At 47.9% G+C, this 16,528-nt stretch overlaps 1 protein-coding gene across 1 annotated transcript in view; it reads right to left on the reverse strand.

Annotated features, from left to right (window-relative positions):
• ICOSLG (inducible T cell costimulator ligand) overlaps nucleotides 1-16,528 on the reverse strand; it is a 49,903-nt gene that overhangs the window by 13,618 nt on the left and 19,757 nt on the right. Inside the window, exons 4-5 of the mRNA XM_083171444.1 lie at nucleotides 5,853-6,125; nucleotides 3,698-3,832 (exon numbers count right to left, since the gene is read on the reverse strand). Of these exons, the coding sequence (XP_083027570.1) occupies nucleotides 3,698-3,832; nucleotides 5,853-6,125 (408 nt within the window). The remainder of the gene's footprint in view (nucleotides 1-3,697; nucleotides 3,833-5,852; nucleotides 6,126-16,528) is intronic.

Raw genomic sequence — 16,528 nt, forward strand, 5'->3', positions numbered from 1 at the left:
TAAGTACCCAGCAACCGGTGACTGGACAGAACATAGAGGAAACACTAAGTACCCAGTAACCAATAACTAGACAGAACATAGAGGAAACACTAAGTACCCAGCAACCGGTGACTGGACAGAACGTAGAGGAAACACTAAGTACCCAGAACCGGTGACTGGAAAGAACATAGAGGACACCTGGATGCTGCTTTTCTATCTCCGCATTGTCAGCAAAAGTAGCATTTCCTCTCTCTCATCCTTGCTGCAAGCATTTACCCTTTTCTTAGCCAAGATGCAACCCATCCACTTATCTGTGTCCTCATCATATAATAATATAATATATATCTTTATTATCATCAAATGCCCACATACAATGAACACTTAACAAAATTTAAGTGTGAACAGTACAGCATAGAAAAACAAATAAAAGGAAGCGACATCAGAATACAAGACCATGCCTAAATACAACTATTATTCCCACTAATTATTCAGGGTACGAATTGCCACTGGGAAGAAACGCTCTCTAAACCGTCTGGTTCTACACAAGATTGAACGACATCTCTTGTTCGATGGTAATAAAGAGAACAGTTCTCCACTAGGGTGCAAAGGATCTCTCAGGATACTCTTAGCCTTTCCATATACATGATGGATACCTTGTACGGCAACCCCAACTATTTGGCTTCCCGGTGATACCACTGTCTGAAGAGATTTGCGATCAGTGGCAGAGCAGGAGCCAAACCATATTAGGACACCGTAGGTGAGAACGCTCTCAGCAACAGAGTAGAACTTCACCAGAGTTATCTTACACATGCCAGCCGAACATAGTTTCCTCAAGAAAAACATACGCTGGTGAGCCTTTTTTATGACAAGGTTTATGTGCGCACTCCATAAAAGATATTTTGACATATTGATGCCTAAATATTTAAAAGACTCTACTGTCTCAACTTGTTAACCATTGAAGACAGTACGAATCTTGGCGGATCCTCCTAAAGTCCACAATCATTTCTTTGGTCTTATCCACATTTAGGACCAGACAGTTATCCCTACTCCATTCTGGACACTTCCAGCCTGTAATCTGTTTTGTTACTGTTGATAATAAGACCCGCCATAGCAATGTCATCTGCTAATTTAATAAGAATCAGAGCTTGAACAGCAATCATAAGTAAACAAGGAGTACAGAAGAGGGCTCAATACGCACCCCTGTGGGACCCCTGTGCTCACTATCACTTCACCAGAGACTTGGTCTTTTATTCTGACAACTTGTAGCCTATTTGATAAAAGTCTAAACTCCATCTACACATCACCCGCTTAGACCAATATTAGAGAGTTTGCTCACTAACGATGATGGAATTACTGTAATCTACATAATCTACATATAAAACTCGAGCATAGGGACCCTTTGTCAGCCCCAGCCCTGCCTTTTTTAGGGACTGGGGAAATAATTGTGGATTTGAAGCACTTAGGCACACAACATGCACTAAGCTGGGCTCCACACGCCTGTAAAACGTTCCCTTGAATCCCGTCGGGGCCAGGGGCCTTCCCTACCTTGGTCCTAGCAAAGCACTGTCTAACAGACTCATCCTCTAATTCGAAGGGCCCCACATCCTCAGAATCCCCTACTGGGAAGGACAGAGGCACAGTTGGTCTATCAAAATGGGCATAAATAGTGTTTAAAGGGGTCACGTCCGTGGTACATAGAGTTTTTAGTTATTTAGTCGGTGATATTTTGGATGCCTTTCCATAAACTTTTGGCATCATTATCCTGGGAAAATAAATTTTCTAGTTTTACAGAAAAGGCCTTTTTTGCCCTAACAATCCCTTTCTTTAATCTTAGCCCTGAAGATGGTCAGATTGCCAGATCTAAAAGCATTGTCCCTCTCCGCTAATAGGGAACAAACGTCTCCATTTATCCAGGGTTTGTCATTGGCAAATTAACATATCTGCTTGGTAACAGTCACACTGTCAATACTACAGATAACCGGAGACCATGGCTGTCGGAGTATCCATGTTCACTAGGTTGTTACTGTCTAAACATAGAATTTGACGGCAGATAAGAACCACTTGGCCCATCTAGTCTGCCCCTTTTTTTAAACATGTTACCTCAAACCATATTTGATCCTTATTTTTTTGTAAGGATATCAATATGCTTATCCCAAGCATGTTTAAATTGTACTACTGTATTTGCGTCTACCACCTCTGTTGGGAGGCTATTCTACTTATCTACTACTCTTTCTGTGAAAAAATTCTTCCTCGCATTTCCCCTGAATCTTCCTCCCTCTAGTGTCAGTGCATGTCCTCGTGTTCTGCTGCTCCTCTTCCTGTGACTAATGTCTCCCACCTGTACCTTCCTCCCCCTAGTGTCAGTGCATGTCCTCGTGTTCTGCTGCTCCTCTTCCTGTGACTAATGTCTCCCACCTGTACCTTCCTCCCCCTAGTGTCCGTGCATGTCCTCGTGTTCTGCTGCTCCTCTTCCTGTGACTAATGTCTCCCACCTGTACCTTCCTCCCCCTAGTGTCAGTGCATGTCCTCGTGTTCTGCTGCTCCTCTTCCTGTGACTAATGTCTCCCACCTGTACCTTCCTCCCCCCAGTGTCAGTGCATGTCCTCGTGTTCTGCTGCTCCTCTTCCTGTGAAGAATGTCTCCCACCTGTACCTTGTTAAAGCCCTTGATATATTTGAAAGTTTCTATCATGTCCCCCCTTTCCCTGCTCTGCTCTAAAGTATACATATTAAGATCTTTTAGTCTTTCCTGGTACGTTTTGTGATGTAGGCCATGCACCATTTTAGTTGCTCTTCTTTGTACAGTCTCTAATGTATTTATATCCTTCTGGAGATATGGCCTCCAGAACTGAACACAATAATCTAGGTGAGGTCGTACCAATGACCTATACAGTGGCATTATTACTTCTTTCTTTCTACTGCTGATACCTCTCCCTATGCAACCAAGCATCTGACTTGGTCTGTGGACTCTTCAACAACTTCATCCCAGTCAGTAAACTAGAAGCTATACTGCAATGTAACCATAGCACCCTCTGGCCAGACAGTAATGACGGATCTAATCGGCGTAACACGCCTAACAAGGGAAACATAAGTAGGGATTAAAAACAAAGACACGTGGTCCGAATGACCAATGTTTGCCTCTAAAGGAGCCATAGGCGTCCTTGATATTACAGTACATGCGGTCGAGAACATTCTCTCCACGTGTCGGACTTTTAATATATTGATAAAACTTACGTCAAATTGACTTCAACCGTTCACAAATATCGATTCTAAATCAGTGATAGCTGAGCGCAATATGTCTACAGCAGACTCCACGTGGGCCTGCGATTACTATTACTACTGAGAATTCCCTCGGCAGGTACAAAGGACGACATTTAACAACTGCAGACTCCACATCGGCTGAGCAAAATGATTTAACTAAGCGTCAGAGCACCATCTCTCGCCTGAGCTACTGTACCCCTATTCTACTGTAACCCCTATTCTACTGTACCCCCTATTCTACTGTACCCCCTATTCTACTGTAACCCCTATTCTACTGTACCCCCTATTCTACTGTACCCCTATTCTACTGTACCCCCTATTCTACTGTACCCCCTATTCTACTGTAACCCCTATTCTACTGTAACCCCTATTCTACTGTAACCCCTATTCTACTGTAACCCCTATTCACATTGGCACAGATAGATAGTTCTGTAATCAGCTTCCTGTCTCACACTTACGTTTCCGAAGACTGTTCGTTCCTAGCCCAATTCCAGCCATCAGAGCTATGATAACTATAACTGGCACAGCGATGGGCAGAATTAGGCCGCCATGTTTCTCCTCCTGAGGACTCGTGCTTATACCATACAACATATCTGTGAAGAGAATAATATATATATATATATATATATATATACACACATACATACATACATACATACACACACACACACACTATGGTAACCTTCCTATAACTCCTCCTGTTACCCTATTTAACCCCTTCTATTACCTCCATTCCCATATAACCGCATCTAGCCCCTTCTATTACCCCCTATACCCATCTAACCCCTTCTATTACCCCCTATACCCATCTAACCCCTTCTATTACCCCCTATACCTATCTAGCCCCTTCTATTACCCCCTATACCCATCTAACCCCTTCTATTACCCCCTATACCCATCTAGCCCCTTCTATTACCCCCTATACCCATCTAACCCCTTCTATTACCCCCTATACCCATCTAACCCCTTCTATTACCCCCTATACCCATCTAACCCCTTCTATTACCCCCTATACCCATCTAGCCCCTTCTATTACCCCCTATACCCATCTAACCCCTTCTATTACCCCCTATACCCATCTAACCCCTTCTATTACCCCCTATACCCATCTAACCCCTTCTATTAGCCCCTATACCTATCTAGCCCCTTCTATTAGCCCCTATACCCATATAACCCCTCCTGTTACCCATATAACCTCTCCTGTTACCCCGTATAACCCCTCCTATTACCCATATAATCCCTCCTGTTACCTTGTATAACCCCTCCCGTTACCCCGTATAACCCCTCCCGTTACCTCGTATAACCTCTCCCGTTACCCCGTACAACCCCTCCCGTTACCCCGTACAACCCCTCCCGTTACCCCGTACAACCCCTCCCTTTACCCCGTACAACCCCTCCCTTTACCCCGTACAACCCCTCCCGTTACCCCGTACAACCCCTCCTGTTACCGATATAACCGCTCCCGTTACCCCGTATAACCCCTCACGTTACCCCGTATAACCCCTCCCGTTACCCCGTATAACCCCTGCCGTTACCACGTACAACCCCTCCTATTACCGATATAACCCCTCCCGTTACCCCTTATAACCCCTCCCGTTACCCCGTATAACCCCTCCTGTTACCTCGTATAACCTCTCCCGTTACCCCGTACAACCCCTCCCGTTACCCCGTATAACCCCTCCCGTTACCTCGTATAACCCCTCCTATTACCGATATAACCCCTCCTGTTACCCCGTATAACCCCTCCCGTTACCCCGTATAACCCCTCCCGTTACCCCGTACAACCCCTCCCGTTACACCGTATAACCCCTCCTGTTACCCCATATAACCCCTCCCGTTACCCCGTATTACCCCTCCCGTTACCCCGTACAACCCCTCCCGTTACACCGTATAACCCCTCCTGTTACCCCGTATAACCCCTCCCGTTACCCCGTATAACCCCTCCCGTTACCCCGTATAACCCCTCCCGTTACCCCGTATAACCCCTCCTGTTACCCCGTATAACCCCTCCTATTACCGATATAACCCCTCCCGTTACCCTGTATAACCCCTCCCGTTACCCCGTATAACCCCTCCTGTTACCGATATAACCCCTCCCGTTACCCCGTATAACCCCTCCCGTTACCCCGTATAACCCCTCCCGTTACCCCGTACAACCCCTGCCGTTACACCGTACAACCCCTCCCGTTACACCGTACAACCCCTCCCGTTACCCCGTACAACCCCTCCCGTTACCCCGCATAACCCCTCCCATTACCCCGTATAACCCCTCCCGTTACCCCGTATAACCCCTCCTATTACCCATATAACCCCTCCCTTTACCCCGTATAACCCCTCCCGTTACCCCGTATAACCCCTCCCGTTACCCCGTATAACCCCTCCTATTACCCATATAACCTCTCCCTTTACCCCATATAACCCCTCCTATTACCTATATAATCCCTCCCGTTACCCCGTATAACCTCTCCCGTTACCCCTTATAACCCCTCCCGTTACCCCGTACAACCCCTCCCGTTACCCCGTATAACCCCTCCTGTTACCCCGTATAACCCCTCCCGTTACCCCGTATAACCCCTCCCGTTATGTTCTCAGTGTGTAGAAGAGGTGACTCACACGTGTGGCTGGTCACATTGCGGCCCTCTGATACTATAATGCATGTCACATTGATGGAAGAGGTGACATTGACACTGATTGTACTGGTCACAGTGTCTCCATCTTGCTGGCTGTGATTGTGAATACGACCCTTCTCCAGCACAGCACCGTCACTAGATATTATCCACATGATTCTTGCGTGTTGGAGATCTGGAGGGATCATGCAAGTCAAGTTTTGCTCCTCCTCATAAGCAACCTGCACAGAGCTAGTGTCATCCCAGGCACGGACCTTATCTGTAATACAGAAATGGGGTCATCTAATGACCTATGGGGTGTATAGTGCTACGTATCTATGGTGTGTGTGTGTGCGCAACAGAGCCCGCCCCCTACGCATAGTAATACTTATATATGGTGTGTGTGCTACAGACCCCGCCCCCTCCTAGTGCACATACGCATAGTAATACTTATATATGGTGTGTGTGCTACAGAGTCCGCCCCCTCCTAGCGCACCTACGCATAGTAATACTTATCTATGGTGTGTGTGTGTGTGTGCAACAGAGCCCGCCCCCTACGCATAGTAATACTTATCAATGGTGTGTGTGTGCTACAGACCCCGCCCCCTACGCATAGTAATGCTTATATATGGTGTGTGTGCACTACAGACCCCGCCCCCTCCTAGTGCACCTACGCATAGTAATACTTATATATGGTATGTGTGCTACATAGTCCGCCCCCTCCTAGTGCACATACGCATAGTAATACTTATATATGGTGTGTGCGCTACAGACCCCTCCCCCTCCTAGTGCACATACGCATAGTAATACTTATCGATGGTGTGTGTGTGCGCAACAGAGCCCATCCCCCTACGCATAGTAATACTTATATATGGTGTGTGCTACAGAGTCCGCCCCCTCCTAGTGCACATACGCATAGTAATACTTATATATGGTGTGTGCGCTACAGACCCCGCCCCCTCCTAGTGCACCTACGCATAGTAATACTTATATATGGTGTGTGTGCTACAGACCCCGCCCCCTCCTAGCGCACCTACGCATAGTAATACTTATCGATGGCAGGGACGTGCAGTCAGGGGAGGCAGGTGAGGCAGTGCCTCCCCTGTCATTAATGATTAATATAATAAAATAATACAAAAAATAAGTATATGCTTTGTATTATTATTATAATAATCATTTTTACTCCATTTTTCTTTATTTTTATTAGTTTAGGAGGCACCAAGTGCGGTGCCTCCCGCTGTCTGTAGTATAGTATTAGAGACAGGGAGAGGGCAGTGGGAGGGGCTGAGCACCCGGCTGCAAAAGCCCATTAAAAAAAGGTGCATATACGGCACCTATAGCGGTGCCTCAGTGAAAAGGATGTGCTTTCTGCCTACATGAAAGCACGCCCCTGTCACTGCGGCAGATGTGATTGGGGACAGTGGCACCTCCTCAGTGACAGGGGCGTGCTTTCATACAGGCAGAAAGCACGTCCCTCACTATCGCCGAGGCTCTTCTATAGGTGCCGCTTGTAACGATAAAGGGTGCAGGGGGTGCACTTGCTATGGGTCCAGGCCACCCTGTCATTTGGGGGGGGGGGGGGGGGGGGCGTGGGCACAGCAAGGATCCCCCTGCACCAAGCGGAGCCGTGCCATAGCAGAGGCAGGGCACTGCCCTGTCTGCGGTGCGGCTGCTGCTCCCTCCCATCCCCGTCTCCCCGCCGGCCGGTACTGTCAGCCTGACTGACTGGCTGACAGTACCCCTCCCTGTCAGTCCGGCATGGGCACACTGTAATTCGGGTCCCTCAGGATGCTGGGCAGTGGGGACGCTCCGGGGACCATCTCACATGAACACGGTGCTGGTGGTGCAGCAGGGTCATTTCGCGGTCCATTCGGGGTCCATAAGGCGTTGGGGCAGTCCCTGCAGCTGATGGGAACTAATAGAACTAATATGCGCATATCTAATGAGTACCGTGCATATCAATGAGCCGCTAATTACATATGCGCATATGTAATTAGCGGCTCATTGATATGCACGGCGCTCAGTAGATATGCGCATAGTGGGAACTATTAGTTCCCATCAGCTGCAGGGACTGCCCCGACGCCTTATGGACCCCGAATGGACCGCGAAATGACCCTGCTGCACCACCAGCACCGTGTTCATGTGAGATGGTCCCCGGAGCGTCCCCACTGCCCAGCATCCTGAGGGACCCCAAGTACTGTGCCCATGCCGGACCAGATGCCTCCCCAGAAGTGCGTGAACCCCGCTGCCCGGATCCCCCACGCAGGTAAGTATCAGGGGAGGGTGGGCACAGGGGAGGGGGGGTATATTACTGGTTAATTACCGTTTTGTAGCTTTCACAAGGGGTTCAGTGTGAAAGGTACAAAACCGGTAATTAACCAGTAATATACCGTTTACTACATGCAGTGGGAAAGGGGTTAAACCTGCTTTGACCCGTTTAAAGAACCGTTTAAAAAAACGGGTCAAAGCAGGTTTGGCAGTGGGAAAGCAGCATAACAGACGTGTGATTTTGTGTACAGTGACAGAGGTTTGTGTAAAGTGATAGAGGTGTGTGTATGTGTAAAGGTGATAGGTGTGCCTGTATCTGTGTGTTTCTGTAAAATAAGTGTGCTTTTATTGAAAGTTTCTAACTAAATTAAAGTATATGGGCCAAATGTACTAGCCGGAGTTCAGTGGCTGTTTGAGATGCCGGCTGAACTCAGAGGTTGTTTTCAAGAGGCAGACATTTACAAGGAAAAACCATGATTGCCTTTTAAAAAAAACCTCAGACTTCAGCCGGCATCCCACACAGCCCACACAGCCACTGAACTCTGGCTAGTACATTTGGCCACAAGTGTTCTTTTAAGGAAAAGAGGTATGTGGGCAGACAAATGGGCAGACCCTGTGGTGCCTTGGTGGAGTGAGCAACGGCGGGGTCTGTGGCAAGCACTGCGTCCGGGTTGCTTCTGCGCTGTCAAGCAGGAGCTGCTCTGCCGGTCTCTGCAGACAGGCAGCTCCTGCACCTGCCTGTCAGCGCAGAAGCAACCCGGACCCAACGCTCCCCACAGACCCCGTTGTCGCTCGCTCCACCAAGCCAGTGCCTCACCAACCACTAACCTCACCGCACGTCACTGATCGATGGTGTGTGTGTACGCAACAGAGCCCGCCCCCTACACATAATAATACTTATATATGGTGTGTGCTACAGACCCCGCCCCCTCCTAGCGCACCTACGCATAGGAATACTTATATATGGTGTGTGTGCGCTACAGACCCCTCCCCCCTCCTTGTGCACATACGCATAGTAATACTTATATATAGTGTAAGCGCTACAGACCCCGCCCCCTCCTAGTGCACATACGCATAGTAATACTTATATATGGTGTGTGCGCTACAGACCCCGCCCCCTCCTAGTGCACATATGCATAGTAATACTTATATATGGTGTGTGCGCTACAGACCCCTCCCCCTCCTAGTGCACATACGCATAGTAATACTTATATATAGTGTGTGCGCTACAGACCCTGCCCCCTTCTAGTGCATATACGCATAGTAATACTTATATATGGTTTGTGCGCTACAGACCCCGCCCCCTCCTAGTGCACATATGCATAGTAATACTTATATATAGTGTGTGCGCTACAGACCCTGCCCCCTTCTAGTGCACATACGCATAGTAATACTTATATATGGTGTGTGCGCTACAGACCCTGCCCCCTCCTAGTGCACATATGCATAGTAATACTTATATATGGTGTGTGCGCTACAGACCCCGCCCCCTCCTAGTGCACATACGCATAGTAATACTTATATATAGTGTGTGCGCTACAGACCCTGCCCCCTTCTAGTGCACATACGCATAGTAATACTTATATATGGTGTGTGCGCTACAGACCCCGCCCCCTCCTAGTGCACATATGCATAGTAATACTTATATATGGTGTGTGCGCTACAGACCCCGCCCCCTCCTAGTGCACATATGCATAGTAATACTTATATATGGTGTGTGTGCTACAGACCCCGCCCCCTCCTAGTGCACATACACATAGTAATACTTATACCTGTCCCTGCGCCCTCATTGTTCATACATTCCACCAGTATGATCGCATTTTACAATGCGATCCTGGGCGGTAATATTCCGCATATATATTAATGATAAATGTGCCCCTTAGTCTTTCCCAGTACGTTTTGTGATGTAGGCCATGCACCATTTCAGTTGCCCTTCTTTGTACAGTCTCTAATGTATTTATATCCTTCTGGAGATATGGCCTCCAGAACTGAACACAATACTCTAGGTGAGGTCGTACCAATGACCTATACAGTGGCATTATTACTTCTTTCTTCCTACTGCTGATACCTCTCCCTATGCAACCAAGCATCTGACTTGCCTTCTTCATTGCTTTGTTACATTGCCTACCTGCTTTTAAGTCCCCTGAAATAGTGACACCTAGATCCCTCTCTTCCTCAGTAGTTTCCAAATAATAGTAATACTTGTCTATGGTGTGTGCGTGCTACAGACCCTCCTTCGAGTGCACATACGCATAGTAAAGGGGCATACACACGTAGAGATGTGTGCTAAGCAATTTTGCTAAGCTATTTAGGGTAGGTGATTTCCCTGTGTCCAGATCTCCCATTGAGAGCACATACACAGAGAGAGAGATTTGTAATCACTTGCTAAGCAATTTGACTAGATTTTGACTGCATGCACTGACTTAGCAGGATATTTAATCTTTTGGGGCATACACACAGAGAGATCAGTGCTTACTTTCTAAGCAATCTAGTTAGATTGCTTAGAAAATAGCAAACATCTATGGTGTGTTTGTATGTTTGCGCATCAGAAACCTCATCTAGCACACCTACGCATATTAATACTTATCAATGGTGTGTGTATGCGCTACAGACCCCACCCCCTCCTAGCGCACCTGCATGTAGTAATACTTGTCTATAGTGTGTGCAGGGCCGGATTAAGGGGGGGGGGGGGGCACAGGGGGGCAGTACCACTGGGCCTCCCTCTATCTAGGGGCCCCTTGTGGTTGGCATGTATTTAAAAAAAATAATAGATAGATAGATAGAGAGAGGGCACTTGACAGACTGCAAGAATATGAGTTCTTTAATCCAACCGTTTCGGGGTTACCCCCGTCGTCAGGGACAGACAGCAGAACCCGCTCCTTTAGCCATTACTCACTTAATTCTGCACACCTGCCGGGCAAAGGAACATGCCACACCCCTGACAGAGACAGGAAGTGTCCCTCAGCTGTAGCCGTCCCCCACGCCCGACAGCCAAAGAACAAACGGTCCACCTGCCACATCTCCGGCCGTGAGCCGCCAGCCGGAAGTGAGGGGTCCGACAGAAGGCAGTATGTCACTGCACTACTTCCTCCAACCTCAACCACCGCGGCCGGCCAACCAGACCCGGAAGTGCGGCGGACATAATTGTTCCCTGGACGGAACAGAAATAGTTACCCAGCAACATAAATGGAAATACACAAATAAATAAATAAAAAAACAGGATACATTGGGATCGGTTACAAACCAAACTCAGATGACTCACATGTATGTTCTATGGGGACAAAAGTATAAATAGAGGACCCACACACTATAGGTAACATTACAGCCCCACGGTCTCATTAAGTCCATCGGGGGCCAAGGTGCCCAATGTGTAGATCCATCTACTCTCACGTTGTAATAAAACTTTGTTTCTATTACCCCCCCTTAGTGATTTGGGGACATGGTCAATGATGATAGCGAATATTATTCACTGAGTGTTGTTGTAGTAGACAATGTCTGGCAAAAGGCTGCTCACTATGACCAGACTGGAGAGCTTGATTGATGGCTGTCCTATGCAGGGCCATACGCTCTTTAAATTGGCGCTGGGTCTTCCCACATAGGACAGCCGCAAGGACAAGTAAGCAAATAAATGACGTACATTGAACTGCAAGTTAGCGGATAGTTGATGGAAAAGAGCTTTTGCGTATAAGGATGTCTAAAATTTTCACCTATCATCATTGTCTTACAGGTAGCACACCCCAAGCATCGGAAGCACCCATTCTTTCTTGTGAGGAAATGAGTGGGCGCTGCTTTATCCCACCCTGTGATGACCAGATTCACCAACCGGTCCTTGAGGTTGGACTGTCATGCATTGGTTTTGCAAGTTTTTTTAGTCTATCTGTTCATTTTTTATCTTTTATTTTTTATGTTTTAATTTTTGTATTCTTTATTTTTTATGCCTCTTCTTTTCAGGATACTATCTATTACTGGGTATGGTGTCTATAATTACAACTAGACATTTGATATTAATATTTTGCAGTATCTTCTGATTCATCTTAGTTCGGTTTGTAACCGATCCCAATGTATCCTGTTTATTTATTTATTTGTGTATTTCCAATTACGTTGCTGAGTAACTATTTCTGTTCCGTCCAGGGAACAATAATGTCTGCCACACTTCCGGGTCTGGTTGGCCCGCCGCAGTGGTTGAGGTTGGCGGAAGTAGTGCAGTGACATACTGCTTTCTGTCGGACCCCTCACTTCCGCCGGAGATGCGGCAGGTGGACCGTTTCTTCTTTGGCTATTGGGCGTGGGGCACGGCTACAGCTGGGGGACACTTCCTGTCTCTGTTGGGTGTGTGGCATGTTCCTTTGCCCGGCAGGTGTGCAGAATTAAGTGAGTAATGGCTAAATGGGCGGGTTTTGTTAGGGTATATATAGTAGTTCATGCACTGTTTGTTTGTGATGTATGCTGTCTGTCCCTGACGATGGGGGGGGGGGGTAACCCCGAAATGGTTGGATTAAATTACCCATATTCTCGCAGTCTGTCAAGTGCCACCTCTCTCTTCTTCATATAATATATATATATATATATATACACACACACACACACACACACACACATACATACATACATATACACACACTTTTTTTTTTTTAGCTATAGGTTTTGTGCATGGGAGTGGGGTAGTGCTGCGTACATACACACACACTTACATATATAAGGTTACACACCCTAGCAGCAGAATGTGTGATTTTTTGGCCATTTGTCAGAGAATATGAATGATATCTCACACACTTTTCTGTCACTAATGGTCAGTGGTTGGGTGACGCCATTTATTGTCAATCAACTAAATCATAATGACAACAGAAACCACCCAAATGACCATGATCAAAAGTTGACATACCCCAGTTCCTAATACCGTGTATTGCCCCCTTTAACATCAATGACAGCTTGAAGTCTTTTGTGGTAGTTGTGGATGAGGCTCTTTATACTCAGATGGTAAAGCTGCCCATTCTTCGTGGCAAAAAGCCTCCAGTTCCTGTAAATTCTTGGGCTGTCTATTTTCTGATAACATTTTCAGCTTCAAGGGGGACGGTATTCCCACCTATGGTAAAACAGTGGCTGCACCTTCAGAACTTATGCGCATTTCATCACAAGACCACTTATTCTAATTATTTTCTGATAACATGCTGCATTCATATTCCCATCAATTTTGATCAAGTTTTCAGCTTTGTAGCTCACACATCCCCAGAACATCAGCGATCCACCTCCGTGTTTCACAGTAGGAATGGTGTACCTTTCATCATAGGCCTTGTTGACTCCTCTCCAAATGTAACGTTTATGGTTGTGGCCAAAAGTTAAATTTTGGTCTCATCACTCCAAATGACTTTGTTCCAGAAGTGTTGAGGCCTGTCTCGGTGCTGTTTGGGTTATTGTAAGTGGGATGCTTTGTGGCATTTGCGTAGTTATGGCTTTCTTCTGGGGACTCGACCATGCAGCCCATTATTCTTCAAATGCCTCCCTATTGTGCATCTTGAAACAACCGCACCGCTTTTTTTCAGAGATTCCTGTATTTCAGCTGAAGTTATTTGTGGATTTTTCTTTACAACCCGAACAATTTTCCTGGCAGTTGTGGCTGAAATTTTTGTTGTCTACCTGACCGTGATTGGTATTCTCAATTGCTTGATCTTTTTATATCCCTTTCCTGTTTTATACAGTTCAATTACCTTTGCCTGCAGATCCTTTGACAATTCTTTTGCTTTCCCCATGACTCAGAATCCAGATACGTCAGTGCAGCACTGGATGAAAGATGCAAGGGTCTTTCAGGAGACCAGAAACTCACTGACCTTTTATACACACATACTGATTACAAGCAAACAGATCACAGGTGAGGATGGTTACCTTTAGTAGCCATTCAAACCCGTTTGTGCTTACTTGTGTGCATGTAATCAGGCCAAAATCTCCAGGGTATGTAAATTGTTGATCAGGGTCAATTGGGTAGTTACTGTTGTCATGATTTAAAAAGAGTAAACACAGTTGTGTGACAATAAATGGCGTCACCCAACCACTGACCATGAGTGACAGAAAAGTGTGTGAGTTATCATTCATATTCTCTGACAAATGGCCAGAAAATCACATATTATGCTAGGGTATGTAAACTTATGAGCACAACTGTACAATATATGGTACTTATGTAGTATCTGGGCGTCCGATTTTGTGATTGTATGCCTTACCTTAAGGCCCCCATACACTATGAGATTTATCTTACCTGTAAAATTGCATCTGATTTCCCTTGATTTTCCCCAGCAGCTTCCTAGGAGGCCTACATACAATTTGACACTAGATGTGACATTTTTTACATCCAATTTGTGTCAGATAAATCACATGTGATTTATCTGATGCAAATTTGGATGTGCCACTGAGACAATCATACCTCCCAACAGTCCCGATTTTATCGGGACAGTCCCGATTGTCAGGGCCTGTCCCGCTGTCCCACCCGCGGGCAGCAGTGTCCCGCGGTGTGGGGGGGCTGTTGGGAGTCCCCCCTGTCAGCTGCTAAGCAGCGGGGAATAAACGCTGTGCGCATGCGCACAGCGTCTATTCCCGCTGCTAGGGGGCTGGGGGCATGGCTAGAAGCTGGAGGCGCGCAGCAGCAGCGTCCCGGCTGCTAAACAGCCGAAGTTGGGAGGTATGGACAATGCAGGCTAGCACCAAGCACACTGGCTAAAGGCCCCCATACATTAGGCCGACTTGTCCTAAGGACAATTCGGACCCAGTTCTCCTGCAAGCTGCCCGGCAGCTCCCCGGGAGGCTCACATACAATTTGGCACTTCATGTGCCATTTTTTTACATGTGATAAATCGCATGCGATTCATCACATGTAAAAAAAACCCGGGGAGCAGTGGGGCGGCAGCAGCGGTGCCGGTGAGGAGCAGGTGGGGGACAGTGGCGGTTCCTGTGAGGAGCAGTGGGGGCGGGCTGTGGTGGCTCTCAAATAATCATCAGTGTGCACCGCCGCAGTGGCGGCCATTACAACTTTAACATAATGTGTAAAATGACAGTCCGGCTTTTGATTGGCTGAGATAAAGCACTCTTAGCCAATCAGCGGCCGCTCTATCTCAGCCAATCAGAAGCCGGACAGTCATTTGACACATTATTTTAAAGTTGTAATTGCCGCTGATGCCCGCTGCACACTGATCACTGCACTGCTTCCTCACAGGCACCCCCGCTGCACCCGCTGGCCACTCATTTAAGAGCCACCCCTGCCCGCCCACTGCAGGAGGTCAGACGTGATTGTACATGCTGCACGTCTGACCTCCTGATCCGGTACGATGAGCATGTCCGATGCGCACATGTGATTTTGGGCCGATTTCACGTGATTTATCGGCCCAAGTGCCGAAATCACGTGGAATCGGTCCAAAATCGCATAGTGTATGGGGCCTTATAGCGTCCTTGGGACAATGAAGATGGAGCCAGCATGCGGTAAAGGACAGGGCTGCTATGCGCCTCTGTCCATATCGGCGCTGCTATCTAAATGATAGCAGGCTGAATGTATGAATGGTCAGCATCGCTGACCATTCCGCCCACTGCTGGTTTTGCGCCAGCAGCAGGCTGACGTAGCCCTATCTCAACAGCAGGGACAGCGCTGTCCCTGCTGTTGGCTCTGGGCTGCGCTGGGGATCTTGCAAGTAGCGAGATCCTGCGCATGCCCAGTGCAGCCGGCCGGGGGAAGGAGACAGCGCCTCAGTGTAAACTGATGCGCTATCTCCAAGAGGAGACATCGTGGGAGGGGGGAGTTAGCGCTCTCCCGCTTCGGCAGACAAGACGTTAATACATCTTGTCGGTCTCCCCTCCTGCTTCGCCTCGCTAATGAGGCGCAGCAGGAAGTATTATAGCGGCGCTATAATATTTCTGCCCCAGAGACACTGCAGGCTGGCCCCTAGCACACTGGGTAGTACTGCCAGTCCAGCACTGCCCCAATGTGACACTGGCATAGATAAACTGGGGCAGCGTTGGTCCTGCCAGCTATCCCACTGGGTACAGTTTCACCAGGACAGTCCATGCTGCTGCCTGTCAGGCAGCTAATACGGATATACCTGTGTGTAATTACAGCAGGGGGGCTGGGGGTGTCGGGCTCTGCTGCCTGCAGGGACGCTGGCTGACCGACCTCCAGCAGCAGGGGAGAGGGGGGGTCGGGCTGTGCTGGCCGCACCGTCACTGACCTCCAGCACTGAGCAGAGGAGAGGGGGAGTCCTGTTCTGCCCACAACTATTTTGCTGCTTCCTCCCTCCCCTCCTACCTACTGGAATCCTCTCTTTGCCGGGCAGGGAGGACGGAGCTCAGGCTGAGCTCCGGAGAAGAATGCACTGTGTGTGTTGATGGGATGGGACGCTGTCACGCTGACAGTGCTGCTGCTATGGCTCCCGTTGCGCCTGC

This window comes from Crinia signifera, chromosome 2 (assembly GCF_055691185.1).
Source record: "Crinia signifera chromosome 2, ASM5569118v1, whole genome shotgun sequence".
Classification (NCBI taxonomy): domain Eukaryota; kingdom Metazoa; phylum Chordata; class Amphibia; order Anura; family Myobatrachidae; genus Crinia; species Crinia signifera.